This window comes from Ammospiza nelsoni, chromosome 18, assembly GCF_027579445.1.
Source record: "Ammospiza nelsoni isolate bAmmNel1 chromosome 18, bAmmNel1.pri, whole genome shotgun sequence".
In the NCBI taxonomy this organism is placed as follows: domain Eukaryota; kingdom Metazoa; phylum Chordata; class Aves; order Passeriformes; family Passerellidae; genus Ammospiza; species Ammospiza nelsoni.
In genome coordinates, this window is record NC_080650.1 from 11593882 (window position 1) to 11616641 (window position 22760).

Consider the following 22760-nt stretch of genomic DNA (forward strand, 5'->3'; position numbering starts at 1 on the left):
GTTCAATAGCTTTGTCTTGGTAAGAGGGACATTGGTTGGACTTCAGCACTGTCAATTTTCTTCAGCACTTCTTTCACTGTCATTTCTTCAGCACTGTCAATTTTCAGCTCCATCTCTGAACCTTTGCCAATTGGCAAATAAAACAAAAGACCTGGTAACAGCAGGAAACCCTGATTATGAGCTTTTTCAGAAAATAATTCTTTGATAGTGAACTCTGGTCTGCGCACAGGGTCTGGAAATACAGACTTTATTACACTGCAATATTAGAGACTGATAAATATTCATTTTTTGCCTGCAGAGTTACTTGTGATGGGTAGGAATTAAATGTAGCCTGCAGATGTAAGGACATCCCTCTCTGACCTGGCTATCACTAGAACCACTCCTTCCAGACAGCAGGGGGCAATTTGTTTCCTCTGCAAAAAAGTGATTAAAATGATTGTTTTCCATTTTCTATTTTAACCAGCATCTCTAGACAGACCAGTGATGTTATACAAAGATATTGGGTTATTTTTGTTATTTAGATGAAACCTTACTTAGCCTCTATAACAATGAAAAAAGAATTAATCATTCTTTGTCTAGCTCCTTTTCCTGTGTGTGCCACTAGAGGGTATTACTCACTGTTACAAATAACCAAGCTGAGAGCTAATTCTTAGATTACAGAGAACAGAAGACATTCATTAGTAATTAATGAGCCAAAGGAACTTCTTGAGAAAACTTTTGGGGGAGAAGGTTTCCATCTTTCTACCCTGTCACTCCTTCTGTGTGTGAATACTGACCATTATTCCATTTATATGCATATGCTTTTTTGTGAATACTGATTGCTAGAGAGCCATCCACTATTCCATTATCAGGATATGCTATTTTGTGATTTTATTATTCACTAAATGTTGCAGTTGGATGCTCTGCATTGCAAGGGAATTACTTAAAGCAGATGATCACCTACCTTAGCGCATATATATATATATATATATATGCCAGTTATATACTATATATTTATATATAATTTTATATATATATATATATATATACACCAGTATATATATTATATATATATATTACCAGGTATAATAACCCTAAGTTACATGAACTAACCCTAAGGACAGGTAATATTTGATAAAAATATAACTTTTTGTTTTCAGCCCCAAAATTTCTTTACATCTGAGCAAAATATGATTGTTAAATGTTACTCTATGCACTATCTTACTTGCATGTATTTCATTTAGGTAAAAAACCAAAGAGTTTAGCTCAAACCATCCTAATCACTTTTTAGCAGTTGCTCATTTTAGGCCAGCATGTCTTTTTTTCAAACTCTCACACACACACTAAATAATAATAAAATTGCTTTGCTTTAAAAATGTCAATTTTCTCTTACTCAGCAGACATAAAGCACTTCTTGTTTGCTGCCATTACCTACATAAACAAAATAGGAAAGATTTAAGGTTTGATAGGAGGATTTTTCAGGATTCTGCAGGAAAAATTACAGGTTGATACAAGAGCTGTAATTATTATTGATTGGTTTTCCTTTCAGGAACTGGACTTTCACAAGCCCACTTAAGCTTTCTGTTACCTCAAGAAAAACATTTACTCATAGGGATTTCCAGCTGATTCTGTATTTCTTTTTAATTTATAAATTCTCTGGTGTCCTAAATATGTCAATCTTGTATCTGACAGTAAAAGGCTTTTTTTTTTAAATTTTATTTTTACAGTAAGCTCTCTGAGCCAACAAGACATTGTGGGCAGATGGACAATGAACTAAGAAAGCTTTAAGTTATTTCTGGTCTGTGAGAGAACAATCAAACAGCTCTTCCAGGACTGAGTGATCAAAATACCAACACTCAAACTGCTGATACATTAGGAAGTCCAGAAGAATAGTAATTAGCTTCCTTGATGATCTATTTTCCTATTTCCTGCCAGCACAGAGGTAAAGCTGTACAGGCATATTTGCCAGATTTGTAATTAGTGGACTTGTATCCTGAAGTATTTCAGGCTTCCACATTTGCAGAAGTGATTGTGATTGCTTCAGTTTTGTTTGATAACTGCTTTCACTACTGTATTTCTTCTCCAGCTGTCTACTTCCAAATCCAACAGATCCTTTCCCATTTCCCTCCTAGTTTAAATTAGGGTTGATAATTTTGCATTGGAAGCATAGCCAGTAGTTGATTTGAAACAAAATAAGGATTTTTATTCTGTCCCCTTGACAGAAATTTACTTTTTACTTAGGGATGAGCCACATGTACAATTTATTTGGCACTCAGCCCAACTGATGGGATCAAAAGCTTCTGGTGAAGGGAAGAAGGAGCAGCTGGGCACAGGAAAGAGGTGCAGGGCCTTCTCAAGGGAATATTCTGCCAGCTGAGGTTTGTTTCATGGGCAGCTGATGCACTTTGGAGCTCCCCATCTCCTCCACTGCATCAGAACTGGCCCTGCCCAGCTGCCAACAGGTAAAGTCAGAGAGAACAAAGGTTTTTATATGTGCTAAAAGGGTAAAGTGGGACCAGACATGCATCCATTCTTCCTAAACCAGATGCATCTGTAGGGGTGTAATACAGCTGAGATGATTTGCTGTAGTCTAGGGAGTTGGAGCCCAGTCTTATCAGAAAACATTCATGATGAACAAGTCACCTTTTTCTCCTATGGAAGCAGAATGTGGGATCTTTTACCTAAAATACCTGGTTTAGTTTAACCACAGTTGCTAAAACTGAGGAGGGAATTACTTAAAGGATGCACACAGCACACAATACAAGTTCAGAACATCTAATTTAAAAATTCATTCAAATTGAAAACCTCTCCATGCCTTAGAATCCTCTCTGGGTGGGAAGGTGGAAGTGCTGGTTCTTCAGCAGCAGTCCAGCACAAAAACTGGTTTATAATTAATACTACCTATTTCTGACAAGTTCCAACTATTTTGAGATTCTTGTATTATCTCTACAAAATGGAGGCAAAATCACTATGTATTATTGGTTTTTATTTTAACAAAAATTGCAATTCAATCAAATGAAGCAGCAGGAATTTTTATTTCCTTTTTATATACTATGAGTAATTAAATCTGCTGCTAACTTACAGCTTTTGTAATTATTTTTAAACATTATTTAGCATATTATTGCAAGTCCAATTGCTATCTTTTAGTCTGTATTTTGGCCATGGCCAAACAGAAAGCAAGCCAAATCTGTTCAAATGACACAAGAAAACATCATAACCTTCATTTTGTATTGTAGCCTGACTACAGTTGTTTAAAACTGACTCTTACTGGCAGATACAAGCACTCAAACCAGGAGGAATGGATCAGAAGTATAGCTACTAAGTAAGATTTCCTAGTAATGGATGAAATTTTTTTGCACAAATGTGACTTTTCAGATGCAATTATTCATCTCTAGGTCACTGTTCTGCTGTACATGACTAACAGCTGTTGTTTTCCACCCAGGAGATGGCTGGATGTCAGCAGCTAGTAAAATGATACCTGCACATGGATTTAGGGACTGCTTTAAGATCCTTTCATCTTAATGATGAGACTTTTCCTGGATGGTTTTGCCTAAAACGACACTGGAGAAGTCTTCCATTTTAGATCATTTGGACTCTGCTAAATGCCTGCAGAGACAGAGCCCATATGTTCCAATCCAGACACCTCAGCTGGCACTGGCTGCCAACGCAGGATGAGGAACAAAGAGCAAAAAAATGACTGAGTAATGACTGAACTTTTGGAAAAGAGCATGAAATAAAGACAGCAAAGCTGCAATAACACTGCACAACAGTCCAGTTAAGGGCTTCAAGACAGACATCTTAAATCTATTTCTCATTTAAACTGGATTTTTTTTTTTCTTTCAAGCGCTGCTTCATTTCACGTTGCCAGCCCTGAAGCAAAACGAATACCAGAAGCACAAATTAAACGAAGTCACAAGACTGAGCTAAAATCACACCATTTGCAGAGGTTTCTACACCTCCGGGGAGCAGCGCCGTTCTTCTGTCGCGCCCTTGCCCAGCGCGGCTGGACAGAGCCCCGGCACTGAGTCAGGGCTCGGAGCCTGCCTGGGCTCCCGGCGCCAAGCTCAGATTCAAACAGCTCATCCGCACCGTGTGCCAAGCGCTGCCCCCGGGCCCTGCTGAGTCCTTTCCGGGGCTTCCTTCCTCTTCAGCGCCTGCGGCACCATCGTCCCTCCCGCCTGGGCCACGCCGGGCTTTGACCCCGTTATCTGGGAACAGGGCTGTGAAGAGGCAGGAAACGGCCCCTTAGAGCACGTAGGAAATTATCTGGAGATCAGAGATGATTATCGCAGCGGGCCGTTTTGTTCCTTAAAAGAAAATTAATTAACTAGTAAAAAGCAGCAAAACCTCAGGGGAGGTGGTGTCTGTCTGCAAACCGCCTGGGGTTAGGGTGCTGGCACCCCTCAGATCCAGGAGTAGTGAGAGCGGCCCGAGGCAGCCCCGGGGAGCAGAGCCTGGGGCTGGGCGGCACCGAGGGGACAAGATGAGGGGTCCCCCTCAGATACCTTAAGGCCAAGGGCTGGGGAGTTTCTGGGGGTGACCCGTGTCAGAGCGCGCCTGCCGCATCCCCTCACAGGGCAGGGCTCCCTCAATGCTGCAGGCGCGCGGTCACCCCCGCCTCACTCACCGCACCGACCGGGGGTGTACCGGGGACGGCAGGAGTGACTCGCGCGGAGAAATGGGGAAGAGGCGACTCTCCCGCTCCCCCGGACTCCAGGGAGGGGCACCGGGGCACGAACCCCCGGGCCAGCCCCGCCGCCCGCCTCCGCTCGGCCCCTGAGGCGGGCGCGGCCCCGCGCTGCCGCCGCCGCCATGGCGCGTGCGCGGGGCGGTGTCTCGGAGCGCTCGCGCGGCTCGGCGCAGCCGCCATTTTGGAGCTCGGCTCGCGAGGGGAGGAACCCGCGGGAGGAGGACGCGGCGCCCGGCGCTTCTGCCTCTCCGTCCCGCCCCGAGCCGAGCCGGCTCCGCTCGCCGCCTTCCCGGTTCGCCTGGCCGTGCCAGCCGCCGCCGCTCTTCGTCACTCGCCTGGCCGGGCCGGCGGCAGGCCTGAGAGAGGCGGGAAGGATGCCCTGCACACCCCGCCGCTGAGGGAGACTCGGGGGCCCTGCGCGCCGCGTCTGGCCAGCCCCACCCCAGCCGCTGCTCGGCCCTTCGCCTCCAGCGGCGCGGAGCTTCCTTCTCCCCGATCCCCCTTCCCCTGGGTTTCCTTTCCCCCGGACTAGGCACGAGCCGCTTCCCCCTCGCCCCCAGCCCGCTCCACCTCCCAGGCCTCTCTGCCCAGGCCTCCTCCGGGTCTCTTCCTCCGCCTGGGCCTTCGGGCTCCTCACCTTCCTTCCTCCCTTTCCTTCCCCTTCCCCGCCCGGAGCCATGTCCTCCGCCGCTCGTTTCGATTCGTCGGACCGCTCCAGCTGGTACGTGGGCCCGGTGTCCCGGGCGGAGGCGCAGACGCGGCTGCAGGGGCAGCGGCACGGCATGTTCCTGGTGCGGGACTCGTCCACCTGCCCCGGCGACTACGTGCTCTCGGTGTCCGAGAACTCCCGCGTCTCCCACTACATCATCAACTCCCTGCCCAACCGCCGCTTTAAGATCGGCGACCAGGAGTTCGAGCACCTGCCCGCCCTGCTGGAGTTCTACAAGATCCACTACCTGGACACCACCACCCTGATCGAGCCCGCGCCCAGGTGAGTGTCGCCCGCCCCCGCCACGCCCTCCGCCACCTGTGCCCGAGTGGCGCCTGAGGTGCGACCTGGAGCGGTGTCACACGCCAGCCTAATAGCTCCGGAGCCTGGCACTGCGTGTAGATGCTGTGAATAAATACTAATAAATTCGTTTCTAACACTGGGCCTTCTTAACTGTCTGGACCTCGCCGACAATTGAAAGTGTTGCTCTTTCAGTCAAATCATCCACGGTGCCTGTGCTGACCTTGTGTGTGGAGGTTCCACGTACCTCTGCACGGGCTGTAATTGCTTTGAGAGAGGGTGTGGCCGCACGTCACCCTTCTTGTGTTACCCTTTTCTTCTAGCATTGTCTCCGTTCCAAGGATGGTTGAGAAGCTGGTTCGCCAGTCCTCTCCCTGATGGAAGTACAGCCCGTGAGCTTAGTTTGCTGTCTACCCCTGCACCCACACTGATTACAATAGAGCTGGCTTTTATGTGATTGGACTGCTTCACCCTGTTAAGTCAGCATTAATACATTCTAGGGCAGCATTTCCCAAACTTCTAGAGTGGCATTTCTGCACGAAAAAAAAGGGAAACACTTATTTCTCACAGTTTGCTCATGGCACTGTTCATCTATATGTGCATACACCATACACTTCACTGAGAAATGCTGTTCTAGGAGATGGGAAAATGTGACTTGGCTGTGAGCTCCTTCTTTGTCCTGGTCCCAGCATGGGACATACCTGCAGCATGCATCAGTGAACTGCTTATGAAGAACCCTAGAATACATTCCTTGCTTTTAATTAATAAAACCTTTCTCAGTATCTTTCGTCAAAACTTTTGGGCTTCCTGGATAGAATGAAATTAAATTAAATAAGAGAAAAGTAGTGACATATTAAAAAATAAATCCAAATTGGTTCACTTCTGAAGTCTGCATTTTCATATCTTATTATGTTTTGCAGATTAGCAAGCTCTTAGGAGGGAAGAATAACTTTGAGGTTTATAATCACAATTGAACCTTGGCATGGACCAGTGCTTAATGACAGTCACTTGTCAAAGATTGACAATAGCTTGTCAAGTTGAAAAACTCAAGTGTTCAAAAGTCATTCTGAAAGCTGTCAAGTGATGGGCAGGATGTGACAGCAAGCACAGCCTTCAGGAACCCTGCAAGCTGCTGGCAGCCTTTGGCCAGATTGTGGCTAGAGAGATGGGTAGATGAAAAAAAAATCATTTTCACCATTGCAGGAGTGGAGCTGCCCAGTGTTACGTGCATGCTTAAACTTGTGGAGAGTTGGGAAGGAAAAGTGCTGAAGCAATCTTCATGCTTACATCTGCTCTCCAAGCTGGATATTCTTGAACCTTTCTGGATGCAATAATTTGTTCTTAATCATTTATGGCCATGACTGGCTTGGCTTTCTCAGAACACTTGAGAACTTAGAGCTGATTGCACTTGCACACTTGGTATTTGTGAGGAGTCCTGTGTGAAATGTTCTGTGAGCATTTTAGTGCCTCCTTATTTTCAAAGTTTTGGTTGCATATTGTTCTCTCAGCACAGAGACAAATGGGACCTAACCTGCAGTGAATTGACTTTTTAATAGAGCTACAAATGGGATCAACTTAGCATGGCTTTGAAAAATCAGAAATCTTAGAAATTCAGTTATATGGTTGATGGTTTTAAATGCTGTGCAAAGGAGGCTTCCTGCTGCAAGAGGGAGGATGAAACGTAGCATTCCCAGATTTTTGGGATTTTTATTTTTAACGAACTACATTTAGAACAGGGGTATGTGCTTCAGAACTGTTATGTTAATTCTTATTTCTCTGGCATTTTCCTGGGCACAGATGCTTGTGCCTTTGAAAGCTGTTCATTCTTTTAATTTCACAAAGTACAGTCTGAAAGGTGGTTTCTATATAGAGCTCTTCAGTACTTCTGGATCTTGGAGATGACATCTTAAATTTTTAAAACAGTTCTAAATGGACCATTTTAAACTTTGGTTTTTTGCATCTCTAGTAGTGAGCTCTGACCATCCCTGCTGATGTTCCTGAGCTCTTCCTGATGCAGAGCAATGCTCCTGAGGGGTTCCCTCTGTCCCCCTGCCCTGGCTGCAGCAGGGTGTCTGAAAGATGGAATATCTTTATCTTCAGGGCTTCTGGCAGATCTTGCAGAAATCACAGGGATTTGACTTCCATGGTGTTTTGCAAGTAGCAGAAGAGAATTGAAGTAGGCTAATGACATGCATTCTTGCTCCCATAGCTTAGATAATAACTATCTGCTGTGGCCTATATCCACTGAGGCTTTTTGACAGCTGCTCTGAGTAAAATGGGTAACATTTATGATGAAAATAGTGAAAGCATTCTCATTTGATGGACAATCTTATATATTAACACAGACAACAAAGTGAGTGTATTTGACAAATTATGGACATAGTAATAAACAATTATGTAAATAAATTATAGATAATATGGTTAATAGGCAAAGGAATATTTATAGAAGGCTTGCTGGGTTTTTTTCCCTAGTTCCCTCTTATCAGTGGATGCAAGTATTTCATACAGTCTTTATGTCATACCATCTTACTTCTGTTCCCTTTTTCCTCTACACTGCTTCAAGTCTAGCATTCACTTACTGAATTCTTTAGAGTGGATGCTGAAGTTAAAAACAAAATTACTTGGATGACTTTGGAGGGGACACAGGACTCCTGGAGAGATTCACAGCTGCATTTTTCTGTGTTACCTTTCCACCTCAATCATCCAAACAGTCTTAATTTGGTTTTCTATATCATTACTCTCATAACTTAAGCTATAGAATTAATTTGACTCTAAGGTTTTCACGACAGTCCAGAACAGGTGGATGAAGATTTTGCATTATTTCTCCCAGTTTTCTGCATCCCATGATAGATTATATTGGGCTTCTGGGGAAGCTACTTTGGGTATTTAAGTCATTATTTGAGAAGTGTGAGTTGCTCATTAAATTCCTCACAGTGCTACCAGGTAACGATTTTATTACAAATCCAAGCAACTCTTCTCTAGTTGATGTTCCCACTGCAGACGTGGCACTTAGCTTTGTTCCTGGGAACACAAACCAACAGCTTTCCTTTTCCCCACCCTCAGGTACCCAAGCCCCCCCATGGGATCTGGATCTGCCCCTGCCATGCCCACTGCAGAGGAGAACCTGGAGTACGTTCGGACTCTCTACGACTTCCACGGCAACGACGCCGAGGATCTTCCCTTCAAAAAGGGAGAGCTGCTGGCGATCGTGGAGAAGCCAGAGGAACAGTGGTGGAGTGCCAGAAACAAGGAGGGTCGGATTGGGATGATCCCTGTTCCTTATGTAGAAAAGCTGGGCAGACCCTCTGTGGGGAAGCATGGGAACAGGAATTCCAACAGTTACGGCATCCCAGAACCTGCCCACGCGTACGCGCAGCCTCAGACCGCAACTCCCCTGCCCTCGGCGTCCAGCACGCCTGGAGCAGTGATCAACCCTCTGCCATCCACACAGAATGGACCAGTCTATGCCAAAGCTGTCCAAAAGAGAGTTCCCTGTGCTTATGACAAGACTGCGCTGGCATTAGAGGTAAGTGTGTCCTCCAGTCTCAGAGCTTTCAATTGCCTTATGAAAGAAAAAACTAAAAATTGTTGTGGTGACTTCATGTGGAGTCTGCTGCTTTATGTCGAGGGACTGAGAAGTTAGGTTACATTCTGAAGAAACATCCACCAGAATTGCTTCATCTCTACCACTTCCTTTGAGAAAAGTGACCTAGTAAATAACTTTAGACCTGTATTTTGCCTCCCTGCTTGCTTGTTCAACTGTGCAGATGTTACAAGGGTAACATGCTGAAGAGTGTACCCGTGCTGAAGAAGTGCTAGTGAGAGAATGGCTTTGCTTCTTCACCTAATCCTGGGGCAGGAAAGAGATGTTTCCTTAATCATTGTAGAGTTCCAGGCTAAGAGCTGGCTGTGGCACCCTCCAGAGAAAGGTAAAGGTTGCTGGCTGCTACACTTGGTGTTTCTGATCCTCAGCTGTGAGATGCAATTAAAGACCTTGTGCTGATTGATCTTCAGTCTGGGCAGAATACATCAGACATTCTAGTCCCTTTTGCTCTGTTTTTCAAAAGTGGAATTTAAGAAACCTTAACACCTAAACTGGGGATGAGGAGTGTAGTGTAACCTCTAAAGTGCTGCAAGTTTTTGTGCTTGCTATTGCATTTTTAATTTTATTTTTATTAGAGATACCTTGTAAAACTTTAGAGTGTTGTTCTGTAAATAGTAAAGAATTCATATCATACTGGAATAAATGATTGATTGGAACTTGTTTTTCAAAGCTATATCCAGAAGACTGTTACTTTTACATTTAGATGATACTGAGGGCTAATTAACCTGTAATTCAAAAATGTCTCACCTGGAAAAAGTGAAATTTGAGCATGCTGCAGTACTTCCAGGCACAAGTGCAAGCAAACAAGCATAGGAAGCAGCAACATTTTAGCAAGTAAAATAATAATGGTTTTTAAAATACTTTAGAACCTTTCCTGTTGTTTTTGCTCAGTTACTTTGCAGGTTAAAGCTGTTACCTATGGCTGCTACTTTTGACTGAAATTTGGAAGGTTATATTTGTGACTTCCCATTTTTCAGAGTGCTCACCCTAATTGCTTTACTCCTGTATTTGTAACACTTCTAAGGTTACTCTTGTGGGGTTAAAAGTTAAATATGAATCACTGGAATTTCTTTGTCTTGTGAAATCTAGCAGCTTGTTATTTGTGAACAGTGTGTGAAAATTACCATAGAACAAAGTGTAAATTCACTGCCAACTGCACTGTACAGAAAATTCCTGCCAAAACTACTCATGCTTCTGCAAGCAGAGCAAGGCAAGAGATTGATTTTGTTATGCTATCAATGTGTCGTGGAATGACTTCAGGGAGCAGAACCACTTGGAGGGTTGGTCCTTACATGAAGACTTTTCTGCCTTGCCCTGTAAGTGACCCAGTCAACCCCATCAGTTCAGCTCCCCTAGGACACCAGCAGGATTCTTTCTCTGGCAGATAAATAGGTTTGACTTGGTTTGAACCTTCAAATTACTCAAGTTTTGTTTGAGAGATTCTTCTCACCCTCTAATCACTTACTGCCTCACGTTTTTGTGTCTCTCAACACTGGCATTTCTGTCTGTTTTCTGTGCCAGTGTACCTCATCCACACTGTGCCTTCTCAAGAGGCTTCAGAAGCAGAATTCTGGGAGCTGCTCTGCATTTTCATTGAAATCAGAGATTGCAGTTTCTCCATATCTATCCATGCACAGGGAACTTCAGCAGCTTCATTACAGCAGGTTGTTTTTTTTTTTGTCACATGGGCTATGCTTAAAGAAAAAAATAATTCAGCTTCTTTTCATTATTTTCTTTTAGTTTGCCAACCCCCTGCAGGACCCTGATTAAATATTTAATCCCAGCCCTCTGACAGCTCTACACATTACTAAATAAACTGAACCATTTGAAACTTCTGTTTTGTAAGACCACTGAAAGTGGTGTTAGACAAAAAACAGGTTATGGGAGTGTTTTGGAGAAGAAAGTTAATGGTGTTCTTTGATAAAAATATTATTTGACAGTTGTCCCCCTCAGAATAGGGGTACCCTGAGTGGCTGCTCAGCTGCTGCACCTTGGGAGTGTAATTACTGATTGTGCAACCTCATTTCAACTGATAAAGCAATGTGAAAGCAAAATATCTGTTTGCTGGCTGGAGCCTTGTGTGGTCAGCACACAGACAGTACTAAAAAGGAAGAGAAGAGCATCTGGAGTAAATAAAGGCATGGCACAGTAATCTGCTCAGCTTCCTTTTAAGTGGAGCACTGTCATTCTTCTTGGTTCAGCTTGAAAATGGGACAAGCTCCCTGCCTGCAAGTCCAGTGGTTCCATTGTACACCATTATTGTTTACAGAGCTTTCTTTAAGAAAAGGTAAGAATTTGTAGCCTGTTAGAGAGAAGTTTGTTTCTTAAGCAAGTTTTTTTTCAGTTTTTTTTTTTAATTTCTTACATGGAAAATGTAAGTGACCAAGTGACTGTTCTACAGAAAATCTGAAATGAGATCTGATAGATTGGATAAAGATGAATTCAACAGGTGAATTTAAAAGTGTGACAATTTAAGAGCAACTACAATTTTATTTCTCTAAGATAGTCTATAGGGCATTTATTTTTGCTGGGCTAAGTTTATTTAACATGATATAGAATCACAGAGTGGTTTGGGTTGGATGGAACCTTAAGAGTTCATTTCATCCCACCCCCTGCCATGGGCAGGGACACCTTCCACTATCCCAGGTGGATCCAAGCCCCATCCAGCCTGGCTTTGGACACTGCCAGGGAGGTTCACAGCCTCTCTGGGTAACAATATTGGTGTTATTGAAGTTACTATTGCATAAATGTGTACTCAATCCTATTGTTATTATCCAAAATGAAAAATTAAACTATAATCTGTTTAGAGGCTAAAATGGTAATTTTAAGTATAGACACTATCTCAAAGCTTACAGCAGGTGATACATGGAATTTTGTGCATCTCCCTGCAGCAGGGAGCAGTTAGTAAAGCCTACAGTAAATTACATGTATTTCTAAGATTTACATGTGCTCTTGTTGGTTAAGTTACTTTGGCAGTTCAGATTTCATGTTTTTAATGAACATTAAATTCTACAGATTGAAGTTTGTAGCTTCTCACTACAACTAACTTCATTACTAATATGTGTAGAATATTATGAATTCTGCATTAAAAACACCCAAACCACAAAACAAGCAAGCTACAAAACAAAAATAGAAACCACCAAACCCAGCCCCTAACCGAAGAGCTCAACAGCCGAGGAGCCAGGTCTGTTTCTGTACTTGTGTGTTTCTAGCCAAGCAGCGATTTCCTTCCTTTCTGCTGCTGCACAGGAAGGGGGATGCAGGACAGGCTTACAGTGTCCTGTGCTTTTTGGGACCAAAACTCTGCCCCACAGGGTTCTGCATTGCTGTTCTTCCATCCTGCTGCTTGCTGTGGGAAAACCAGGAGGGCAATCCCAAGTTCAAAGGATTTACACTTTAAGAAGGTGATGGATTTGTCTCTTTGGCATTGTTACTGTGATACAGAACAGCAAAGTCTACCTGAAAGTTTCCCAGCCTTTAAAAACTTGCAGTAATTCTATAGCCAGCCTATTAGAAATAGTGTGCTAATGAAGCCTTGTTTCAAACTGACAAGCTGTAAGCAGGACATGAACAACAAATCCTATATTCACTTATAAAGTGGAATTAAATAGGGTAAGGAGCCAGACAGTGGGAGACCAGCAGCAGCCACCAGATTTATACCTGCTGTGCTTAAAAAATGATTCTTAAATGTCAGAGTTAATTTTGAAGGCAGCAGTGGTTCCAGACACCAGCAGTGGTTCTAAGTCTAGAGAGTTCATCTCTAGACTTAACAGTGTTACTGAATGAAAGATTTTATTCTTTTTTTAAACAAGAGTTGCACTTTATTTTTAAACATTTTTATACTATTGTTGGCTTTTTATAGACATGCGCCAGCATTATAGTTTGCCTTTTTGTGATGTAGCAATCATACATGTGTGTGTTTGCTAGTACAGAGTTAACCTGTCACTGAAATGTTTTGGTGCAATAAATATCCATCCACCATAATTATATAACTGACTTACAGTATTTCTCCTGAGCCTGTTACAATTAGGTTACAGTTAACTTTTTCCCTCTTCAAAAGGAGAGCTGAGACAAGTAGGCCAAAATGTGCTAGCAGTGGAACTTTCTTAATTAGGAAATTAGGCTACTTCTTTCAGTAGACAACAAGCATTGTGTTTTTCTTTAGCCAAGGAAACTTAGCCTTGCTGTGTTACACATTAAAGTGCAGCTAACCCACAAAGTCTGGATTTTAAGCAAAGTCTTGATCCTATATTTGGGTAGTGTGAATTTTTGATCAGGGAGCTTTAGTTGCTATAAATGTTGAACTGAAAATGAACTCTCCAAATTCTGTACAGTCAGGACAGTGACTGGAAGCAGACAACCTGCAATGAAAAGCAGCACTTTTTTGATGCTGCAGCCCCTGCTCTCACAGTTTACCTGGCTCTTGGTGAAATGGAAAGTTCCTTTGTTTTAATCTGTTCCTAGGTGAGGCCACATTAATTGCATCTAGCACTTCCACATTCCTGTGTTGCCCTTGAACCTCCTTTCATGCCTCAGGAATGGATGGAGCTTTTCCTCTGAGCTGTTTGATTCTGCAGTTTGGGCATCAAGTGTGTTCTGGCCCACAACATCAGAAGTGAAGGATAATTAAGTAATTAAGCTGTGCTTTTAGCCTGGTGCTTTCTTGGATCTCCCAATCCCTTCAGTGTCCTTTGTCCTGTGTGCAGAGTGGCTGAGCTCTGCCTCTCCTGTGTCCCCTTTGGGGACAGTGGGTACCAGGTATTTTCTGGGTTGGACCTTGTCCTCCTCCAGGCAGGCAGCTGGCCTGAGGAACTGTTTTAGTATGAATGGTAGTGAGCTGTGACACTAATTAGGATAATGACTGACATTTAGCACCCTGTACATTCCAGAGAGCAATGTTTGCTATAGCATTGACCCAGTGGGCTAAAATGAGGATTTAGAATATTAATGCATTTTTATCACCTTAAACTTATATTACACAACTTTATCATCCAACTATTGACATAGAATTGTTGGACAATCTGTAAAACTCATTGAATTGGGTGACTAAAATGGCTTGCAGGAAACCTTTTGCAGAGTATGAATCAGATGGAAGGCAGGTATGGGAGAGTCTAGAGTAATGAAGTAACCTTTCTGACTGGCATGTTCCACAGTTGTGTTTCCCCAGGGCTTTGAATTCATGCTCCAACAGGGACATAATGAAAGATGCTATCTAAAATACATTTTGATTTTTATCACCTGGGTGTAACCAAATGGCTGCATTTCAGAAACATTACTCATTTCAGCAGTGATACTTCATTCCAGTGATGCTGGTGTGCTTCCCAACTGAATTAACTGAGCTGGGAGATGCTGAGCCTAAGGAAGTGCTCTCCTCATCAGAGATAAGGGCTATCAGCTGTCCAGAGTCATACAGGAAGTTTGTGGCAGAGATGAGAATAGAACCAGGTCTCCTGACTCTGTCCTGTGCCTAATCATAAGACAATTCTTCTGACTGGCTTAAAACATTCTCTGAAAAAAAAAAAATAGTGTGTTAAATAATTCTAGTGGGAGATTGCACCTCAGCTGACCATGTTAATGGCATTAACATGCTTTAAAAGGCATTTACAAAATAATGCTTTCACTTGGGGAAAAATACATAGGGGCACTAGTTGACCAGATTTTTCTAGGCATTTTTCAAATTAAGGTCTATAAGGTAAGATCCATGAGTAAGGTTAGCATGAAATCAAGGTTCCTGCACCAAAAATCTTATTTCAACGTGCTGTTTAATTTACTAAACTATATTTTTAAAATAATGTAGCACAAGAGGATATTCAGCAGCTTTCATTTAAATAAAAGCCCTCTCAAAGTCATTGCAAATTAATTTACTATTCCAGTGGCTCTCAGCACATGGGAGTGTGTTTTGAGTGGCTTTTGTCAGCCAGCTCTCTTTAGTGGCAGATGCTGGTGTGCAGCAGCTTTGCCCACCCAGCAGCATAAAGGACATTTCACATCTTTAATCTACAGGCCAGTTTGTTGCCATGCAATAGGAGATATATTTTAAATATTCTTTTCACTCAGCTGAAGCCAAGATTTCCAAACCTATTCCCACTGTGAGGCTTTCAGAACCAAGCTGAAGAATTTCTGTTCTGGAGCTTCAGAATGAATAATGGATTGATCTCTACAGCACATGAACAGAACTACATTGTCACTCTCAGAAAATGCAGGTCCACATTGTTGATTCAAAAGATTATTTTTAAGATTTAAAGGTTTCAGAGTGGGTTTGGTTTATGGTGTAGTGAAAACACAACTCATTAGCTTTAAGCTGTTGTGATATTGGCTGCATCGTCCTCAGGTTGGGTCTAGAATTTGGAACTTAGATCCATCTTCAAGGGTTATTTAAATGTAGCAAACGTAACACTGAGTATTTATAGATCTTATCAGCATTTTCCTAAAGAAACATTTGCTAGGTTCCTGTTTAGGTCATCTTGTTACTATTTAAAGCTTTCTGGAGTGAGGAGTCTGACAAATTGTGCTGTTTAGCAAATGTTCAATCAGAGCATGCTGCAGCAGGCCCTGGGAGATGAAAGGCATTTGGGTGAATTCTGAATTCTGTGTGTACATGCAGTGTTTAACTGCTCAGTTCTGTATGCTGGCTGCATGATTTTAGGAGCAGCATATATAAAAATGTCAATTTAAGAAAGTAAAATGGCCTCAGTTATATCCTAAGAACTTAGGGGAGTTCAAAGGGTTTTCTCCTCTCTCAAAAGCACAAGATTACAATTGTTCCAAGTGAGAGTCTTAAATATGGGGAGCAGACAGGACACAGACAACCAAAGTAATGGAGAAAAAGGAGGGAAGGCAGAGCAACACATAAGGCTTAAATCTCTGAGAATAGTTTCAAAGTTCAACTAATTTTATTTTAAGAGACATAACACTGAGTGACTGACTGCCAATGAGTTTATTAAGTATCTTAAATTTTACTTAAAAGTTCTTGCCTTTGTGTGATCTTCAAAAATACCTGTTCAGGTAATGGTAACTGGGTTAAATGGGCTTCAAATAATCTAGTGACATGCACATTGTTTTGTAAACTTGGTGCTTTTTCTTTAACATAAACAGGTCTCACCTGAAAAGTTTAAGGATGTTGTCAAGGGCCTATCTGCATCTGGTCTGAATTTTAATACTATACGTTAGAAAACGTAGACAAATTGCTTTACATACTGTATCAATGTCTGTGTTTTCCTTAAATAAGATTAAAGTTTGTTTCCTTTGAATTTCACAGCAGTAGTTTGGTAACTGAGGCTCAGTTACAAAGAGCTTGCACTGAGTTTGGGAAAGAAACTTAGGAACTGTTGGGCATTAGTCATAGGCTGGTTCTACTTTCTGTGAAATTAGTTTCTAGCTGCTAATGTCACTTTTCTAATATTTACTGTAGTTACCACATAGAGTCAAATAAGTAAACAGGAAGGGAGGGGGAAAGTCAGAGAGCTGCTGTAACAAACCACGTGCTCAGCTCTCCAAAGCATCTCTGAAGAGTGAGGATTTAGCTTGTCTTAAATGCTTCTTGTCAATTTGGATATTTCACTTTGTAAATTGTCCTGATCCAGATTCAATACAGCTGTTGAACAGTAAGAGTGTAATTTATCATCATTTGGGCTGTTGTTTCATGCTTGATCATGGCTTAGACTTCTCTCATTTTCCACTGCCAGATAGGAAGAGAATAGTTATGGTAGGAAAGTCTTGACATGTCATCATTCCTGCTTCAAATGCTCTGACAGGAAGTAGATGTGAACCACAAATAAAGTGAGAATCTACACCTACTACTACTAATAAAAAAAAAAAATTGAGAGTGCTTTTCCTCACTTTGAAGCGTACCATTATTTTAGAAATTACAGAAGGTTCTTAGACTGTGATCATCAGAATTAGAGCTTCAAGTAATGGGTTTTTTTGCCTTAGGAATCTTTCTTTGGAAAACTACATTTCTTTTAAGTCAGCTGCTGCTAAAAGCAGTCCCAGCACTGTGCTCTTTTGAAAGGATGTTGTGACTCATCACCCATGGTAGCTTTACTGATGTGAATTTATATCTAAGCTAAAGATACTGTTGCATGAAGCTGTAAGCTCTCCTATAAAAAGAGGTGTAGTTCAGTAATCTTTAAAGATATACATGCAATTAAGAGTCTCAGAGCACAGACAGCGTTATTATGTTTGGCAACAAAGTGTTGGTATTGTAATTCAGTAAAAGTAACTCTTCAATTGATCCTTCTGCCAAGAAGAGGGCAAGATTTCTTTCCTGTGAGGGGCTTGTGTTCTTCATTTGGTTTGTATCAGAGCTGAGAAGCCATGCATGATCAGGTGTTTGTGTTCCTGGTTGGAGATACTGAAGCCATGTATGATCAGGTGTTTGTGTTCCTGCAGGTTGGAGATGTTGAAGCCATGTATGATCAGGTGTTTTGTTCTGCAGGTTGGAGATGTTGAAGCCATGCATGACCAGGTGGTTTTGTTCCTGATGTTGAAGCCATGCATGACCAGGTGGTTTTGTTCCTGATGTTGAAGCCATGCATGACCAGGTGTTTGTGTTCCTGCAGGTTGGAGACATTGTGAAGGTGACGAGGATGAACATCAACGGGCAGTGGGAAGGAGAAGTGAACGGGAGGAAAGGGCTCTTCCCATTCACGCACGTGCAGCTGTTCGACCCTCAGAACCCCGAGGAGAACGAGTGACTCCCCTGCCCCTCTCACTGCTGCTTCATTCTCCTGGCTACCATTGGCATTCTTTGAGGTGGGATGATGACTTAATGGCACATTGCTAGCATTGCCCATTTTCCAGCTTGCTGCAGTTTGACAGTTCCTTTAATGTACATTTGGAATTCATACAACTGAAGTCACTGCCTGACCTTCAGACCATAGTTACATCATCCAGAATTTAGTTTCACTTTTAAAACTGTTTTGGGCCTTAAGCTGGACAAGACTGAACCGGAATATAGCAGAGAGGTTTGGGAAAGAAACCTTTCCTGTTGAGACTTCCATGGACTTTTTTCTGGTTTGCTCAGTAGGAAGACCCCTAATCTTAGATCAAACGAGCAATTTCGTGCATTACTGTCCAACAAAAAGCAACAACAAAAATGCAATTTTAGAACTGAAGAAGATTTAGTTTTGAAATTACCTGTGCTAAGGTAGTACATTTAAAATGATGGTTTCTTTAAAGGACAATAATTGGAGCTTATGTGTTCTAAGCAGTTGTATTAGACACTGCTCTTTTCTGTTAACCCTTAAGCTTGTTGTTGACCTTCCTGAAACAGTGTGTTACATGCAAATAACCATTGATTCAGCTGCATTGAAGCTGAGGCATTTATTTATAAGGAAACCCAGGAGGAGGTTGTACTTGTACCTTGGTTTTGACATATTTAATGCATTTCTGTTGATTTTTGCAAGCACTAACTGTAGAAAGTGAGCTTTAAGGGGAAACACATTGGCCTGGTCTACAAACAGCTCTTCTGCAGTGTTGAAAGTGTAGTTTGACTAGTACAGAAGTGCTTGTCATCAAGCTGTTACTTGGTAGACAGATCAGACTGCCATGAGGAGAGACTGGGGTGGGACAGAAGAACTTGGTAAATACTGATAAAATCCTCTTATTTAAACATTTAAAGACCTTTCATATCTATTTCTCTGCAGGCTCCCTGCTCTCTCCAAAGTTTCCTAGCTGTACCAGCCCCAGCCCATCAAAAGCTCCTTTTCAAACACACTCAGTACCTTTTTACCAGGGTGTCTGTGTTGCTGTGCTTCTCTTCCAGAGCTGCTTTCATCTTCTTTTTCCCTTCCTTTTTTTTTTCCTTGCATCCCAAGTCCTCTGCATGCTGACATCTTTCTTTTACCCTCCCTGAGGCATTGGCTGTGTTTTATATATGACCCAGGTCCCTCCCCTCCCAGCATCCTGTAGAGAATGGTCAATTGGAGTCAGCTGCCTGCCTTCCCATGGGATAACACTGGGGCTGGAGGAGGTCAGGAGGTGTCTGTTACTGGTGTAGCTCCTTCCCTCTCCTGTAGCTTTTCCCTGCTAAGCTCTCCTGCTGTGATTGTGCTGCAGCTGGGTGCTCAGCCCGAGCCTGGTGCAGGATTTGAAAGGGCAGGCACAGGGGAGTCCTGTGCCACCTTCCTCAAATGTGTGTTGTAGGTGAACTGGAATGCTCTTTTCAAAATGATGGAACACTGAATTAACAGAATACATGTCTGCAAAGATACAGCTACTAAACCTCCCTTTTCAGGAGCCTGGTTAAGGCAGATGTCCAGTGTGGAAGCTGGCAGGAAAACAGCAGCTCCCATTTTTCAGCTTTGGTAGGCTGTTGTTTGTAGCAAAAGTGAGAAACTTCAAACACCTGCAGAATGTCATCAGATCTTACAAATGTCTAATGATATAAAGATTGTCTTAAGTTCCAGCATGTTTTCTTGTTGATTTGTGTTGCTTGATCCTAATAAAAGCGTGTTGTTGGTAGCTCATGTGGGAGTGCCATGACATCCTCCATTGGAAGGCACTGAAGAACTGCAGAAATGGCATTCACAAGCAGCCATTCAAAATGCCAGGTTTTAAATTGTCTCTCCATTCATCTATTAACTGTTTTCTGTAATATTGATCAAGTGGCTGACAGTCTGGAAGTTCTTGTAGAGCATTTTACTACCAAATTAACTGTGAAGTAGAGTAGCATTGACTGAAGTGTTTGGTGCTGTAATTCTTGACAATAGGCATTGACATTTTGTCTTGCAAAGAAAAGCTATGCAGTTCTCTTAACTAAAGAAGGTCATGTTTTTCCTGTGCCCCAACAATACCTGCACGTTTACTACACAGATTGTACTACTGAAAGTCATCTTCTGAATACAAACTGCACTAAACTCAGTCTGCTGCAGAGAAATCTTATTTCAGGCCTGACCTAGTTACAGGCAGCTCTTCAGAAGACTGATTGTAGAATTCTTCCTTTGCGTGGTGAATAAATACTGTGAGATTTCAGATCTTGAACAGAACTTTTAACCTGATTTTTTTTTCACTGAAATAAACACCTTGACTCATCCCCTCATTGAATAAGGTGCACGCTTTGAACACAAACATTGTTTTAGGTTTAATTATGTTCCAATACTGCAGAAAAGCAAAGTACTTTTCCTTCAAAACTATGCAAAATTTGTGTGTAGTGGTATCTGATGCAAAGACAAGAATTCTTGAATTTCTGTGAACCTGGTTTTAGGTCATGAGTGAGCAGTGTTTCTCCAAGTAGCAGCGGTGTGGTTCAGGTATGTAAAATGTGGTTTCAATGTAGCATACTGACCAGCCTAAGCTGATTGTAACCTGCTTCAAAATGTGTCTTGGCTATTTTACTATGAGACAAGTATTTTCATATAAAGACTGCATTGGATCAGTGTGTGTTTCTCTTTGAAGGACTCTGCAATCTCAATTGCTCGTCGCTTGCTTACACGTGTGCTGTCGTTTTATGAAACCTCTTAAACCTGAGTGATAATCTTATCAGTGTCAATGTTCTTGGGCGTGTAAGGTAACCTTGACATGAAGCATGAGAGCCTACAAGTGATGGCTTCAATCTATGCACCATTAAAGTTGTCCTTGCTTTGGAACTGGTGTAATGAGCTGGTGCCACAGTAGTCAACTATCACGAAAGGCTTGGCTTCCTCCTGCTGTGTACATGTGTATATAGACATTGAAGCCTCTGACCAGTCTGAAAGTTTAAATGAAAACTGTTTTAATCAGTGTCCATCACTGGATAAGCGCTTATTTAATTCATAATTGTTTACAAATTGGGAAAGAATAAACAAAAGGGAATATCCTGTTTGGGTTGAGGCTCTGAAGAGCCCGAGCATTATTTTTGTAAAGGGAAAAACAGCATTCTTTGTGCCATTTCATGTGCCTGTAAAGTAATTTTTTATATTGTATTAACATCCTGGGAATGAGTGGGCTGCCTTTGTTTTTTAGTCCAGTCTTCAAGCATTTTCCTCAATACCTGCATTTGAAAGTGAGACCTGCCTAAAAGACTGCCTTTTGGGACCAGTGAAGGCGTTCCTGTATAGTTGTCATTTTCTGTTTATTTGTGTTAAAGTGTATTTTGGGACAAGGATACAATTATTGCAGTGGGAAAGGTGGCCTTGTATTTGAGACAGTCTTCACTGTGTAAACTTTTAAACACAATATGTAATTTAAAGACCATGATCTTCAGGCAATAATATTAAGTGTAAGCTTTTAAATTTTATTTTGGGGATCATAGCTTGTTTTATTTTTTGTGCTATAAGATTAACAGTATTAAATGAATTATATTCTTAGAATATACGGAGTGTCTTTTCTTAAGATTAGTGCCTTTTTAATTTCTTACTCCACTTAATTCATAGAACTGGTCCCAACATCAAGCCACTGTGTTTTTCCCCAAGGCCCTGTTTGTACAGTCTAAATAAAACTTGCCTCAACTTACAGTATTATTTGTGGTCTTTAGTCTGAAAGCCTCGACAACAGCAGCAGAGTGTTGAAGCCCTTACTCTGTCCTTACAATGCCTGTTCTGTGGGTGAGCAGAACCTGCCAGCTGAAGTTTTCCAGAATCAAAGGAAGAATTAAGCAGGAGAAAATGCTGTTGCCAGGCTGAATGAAACTCTCCTGCTCCATCCTCGTGCCTCTTGTCAGACAATGCTGCTGGGCTCTGGAGGCTCAGATGAAAAAGCTGCACCTCTGGTGATACAGATTCCCACTGCCTCCTCCACCCCGGCGCCCGACACGTCCGTGCTCCTCCTGCTCCTCCACCTCTGTATTTATTGTGCTCTTGGCCCAGGGTCTCTGGAACCATAACCTTTGTTTACTGTGATGCCCTTGACTGTGCTTGTAAGAATGACTGGTTCATGCAGTGGTTTGACTTTTGCTTATTATTGGTTGAGTAACTGAGGTGTAACCTGTGCAGCACTGGAGAGCAGGGGCTGCAGCTCTGGGCCCTGCCATGAGGTGCTGGTGCACATCAGAACCGTCTGTGTTTGGAAGTCAGAACCCACATCCTGGTCATCTTCTGCCTTTTCAGTCCAGATCAATAGTAACTTAACCAAACTTAAAGGGTTTTTTCAGTTAATCATTAACAAGGTGTTGATATTTGAGCTGATCCTGTAGAGGAAGAAAACTTAAAGAAGAACATCAACCATGCAACTGCTGCGAAGGAGAAGCCTACAAAGCTTGTATTGGTTCCCTGGACTCTGTAGGTATGGTGACAGCCTCGTGTTTGTCTTCTCTGGAGTACAGATTTCCATGTGATGTTAATAAACATTCATAGCCAACTCTGCATAGTGTCTTATCATCAAATAGTCACATTTGGCAAGTTATGTTTTGGAGAAAATCAATTGTGTTTTAAAGATGAGAATACGTCAGATACTTTCAGTGGGCTTTTTAACCTGTTTCAGGCTAAAAGGCAAAAAGTAAAAGGAAGCAAGCAGTAACTCAGGGTGGGTTTATTTGTCTTACTTGCATTCAGGCTTCCACA

The 22760-nt window shown here is 42.2% G+C and overlaps 1 protein-coding gene across 4 annotated transcripts; it reads left to right on the top strand.

Moving 5' to 3' along the window:
- Positions 1 to 4854: 4854 nt before the first annotated feature.
- CRKL (CRK like proto-oncogene, adaptor protein) lies at positions 4855 to 22562 on the top strand. Of its 4 annotated transcripts, XR_009419670.1 has the most exons (5): positions 4855 to 5660; positions 8742 to 9204; positions 17844 to 18036; positions 20489 to 20534; positions 21737 to 22562. XR_009419670.1 is itself a non-coding variant. In XM_059484966.1 (3 exons), exons 1-3 carry the CDS (start codon positions 5347 to 5349, stop codon positions 17976 to 17978), a joined length of 912 nt encoding a protein of 303 aa, XP_059340949.1. In that variant the 5' UTR covers positions 4855 to 5346; the 3' UTR covers positions 17979 to 22562. The 4 variants fall into 4 exon arrangements, 1 of the variants encoding a protein (XP_059340949.1); XR_009419669.1 differs by having other exon boundaries at positions 17844 to 20534; XR_009419668.1 differs by having other exon boundaries at positions 20489 to 22562.
- The last annotated feature ends 198 nt before the right edge of the window (positions 22563 to 22760 follow it).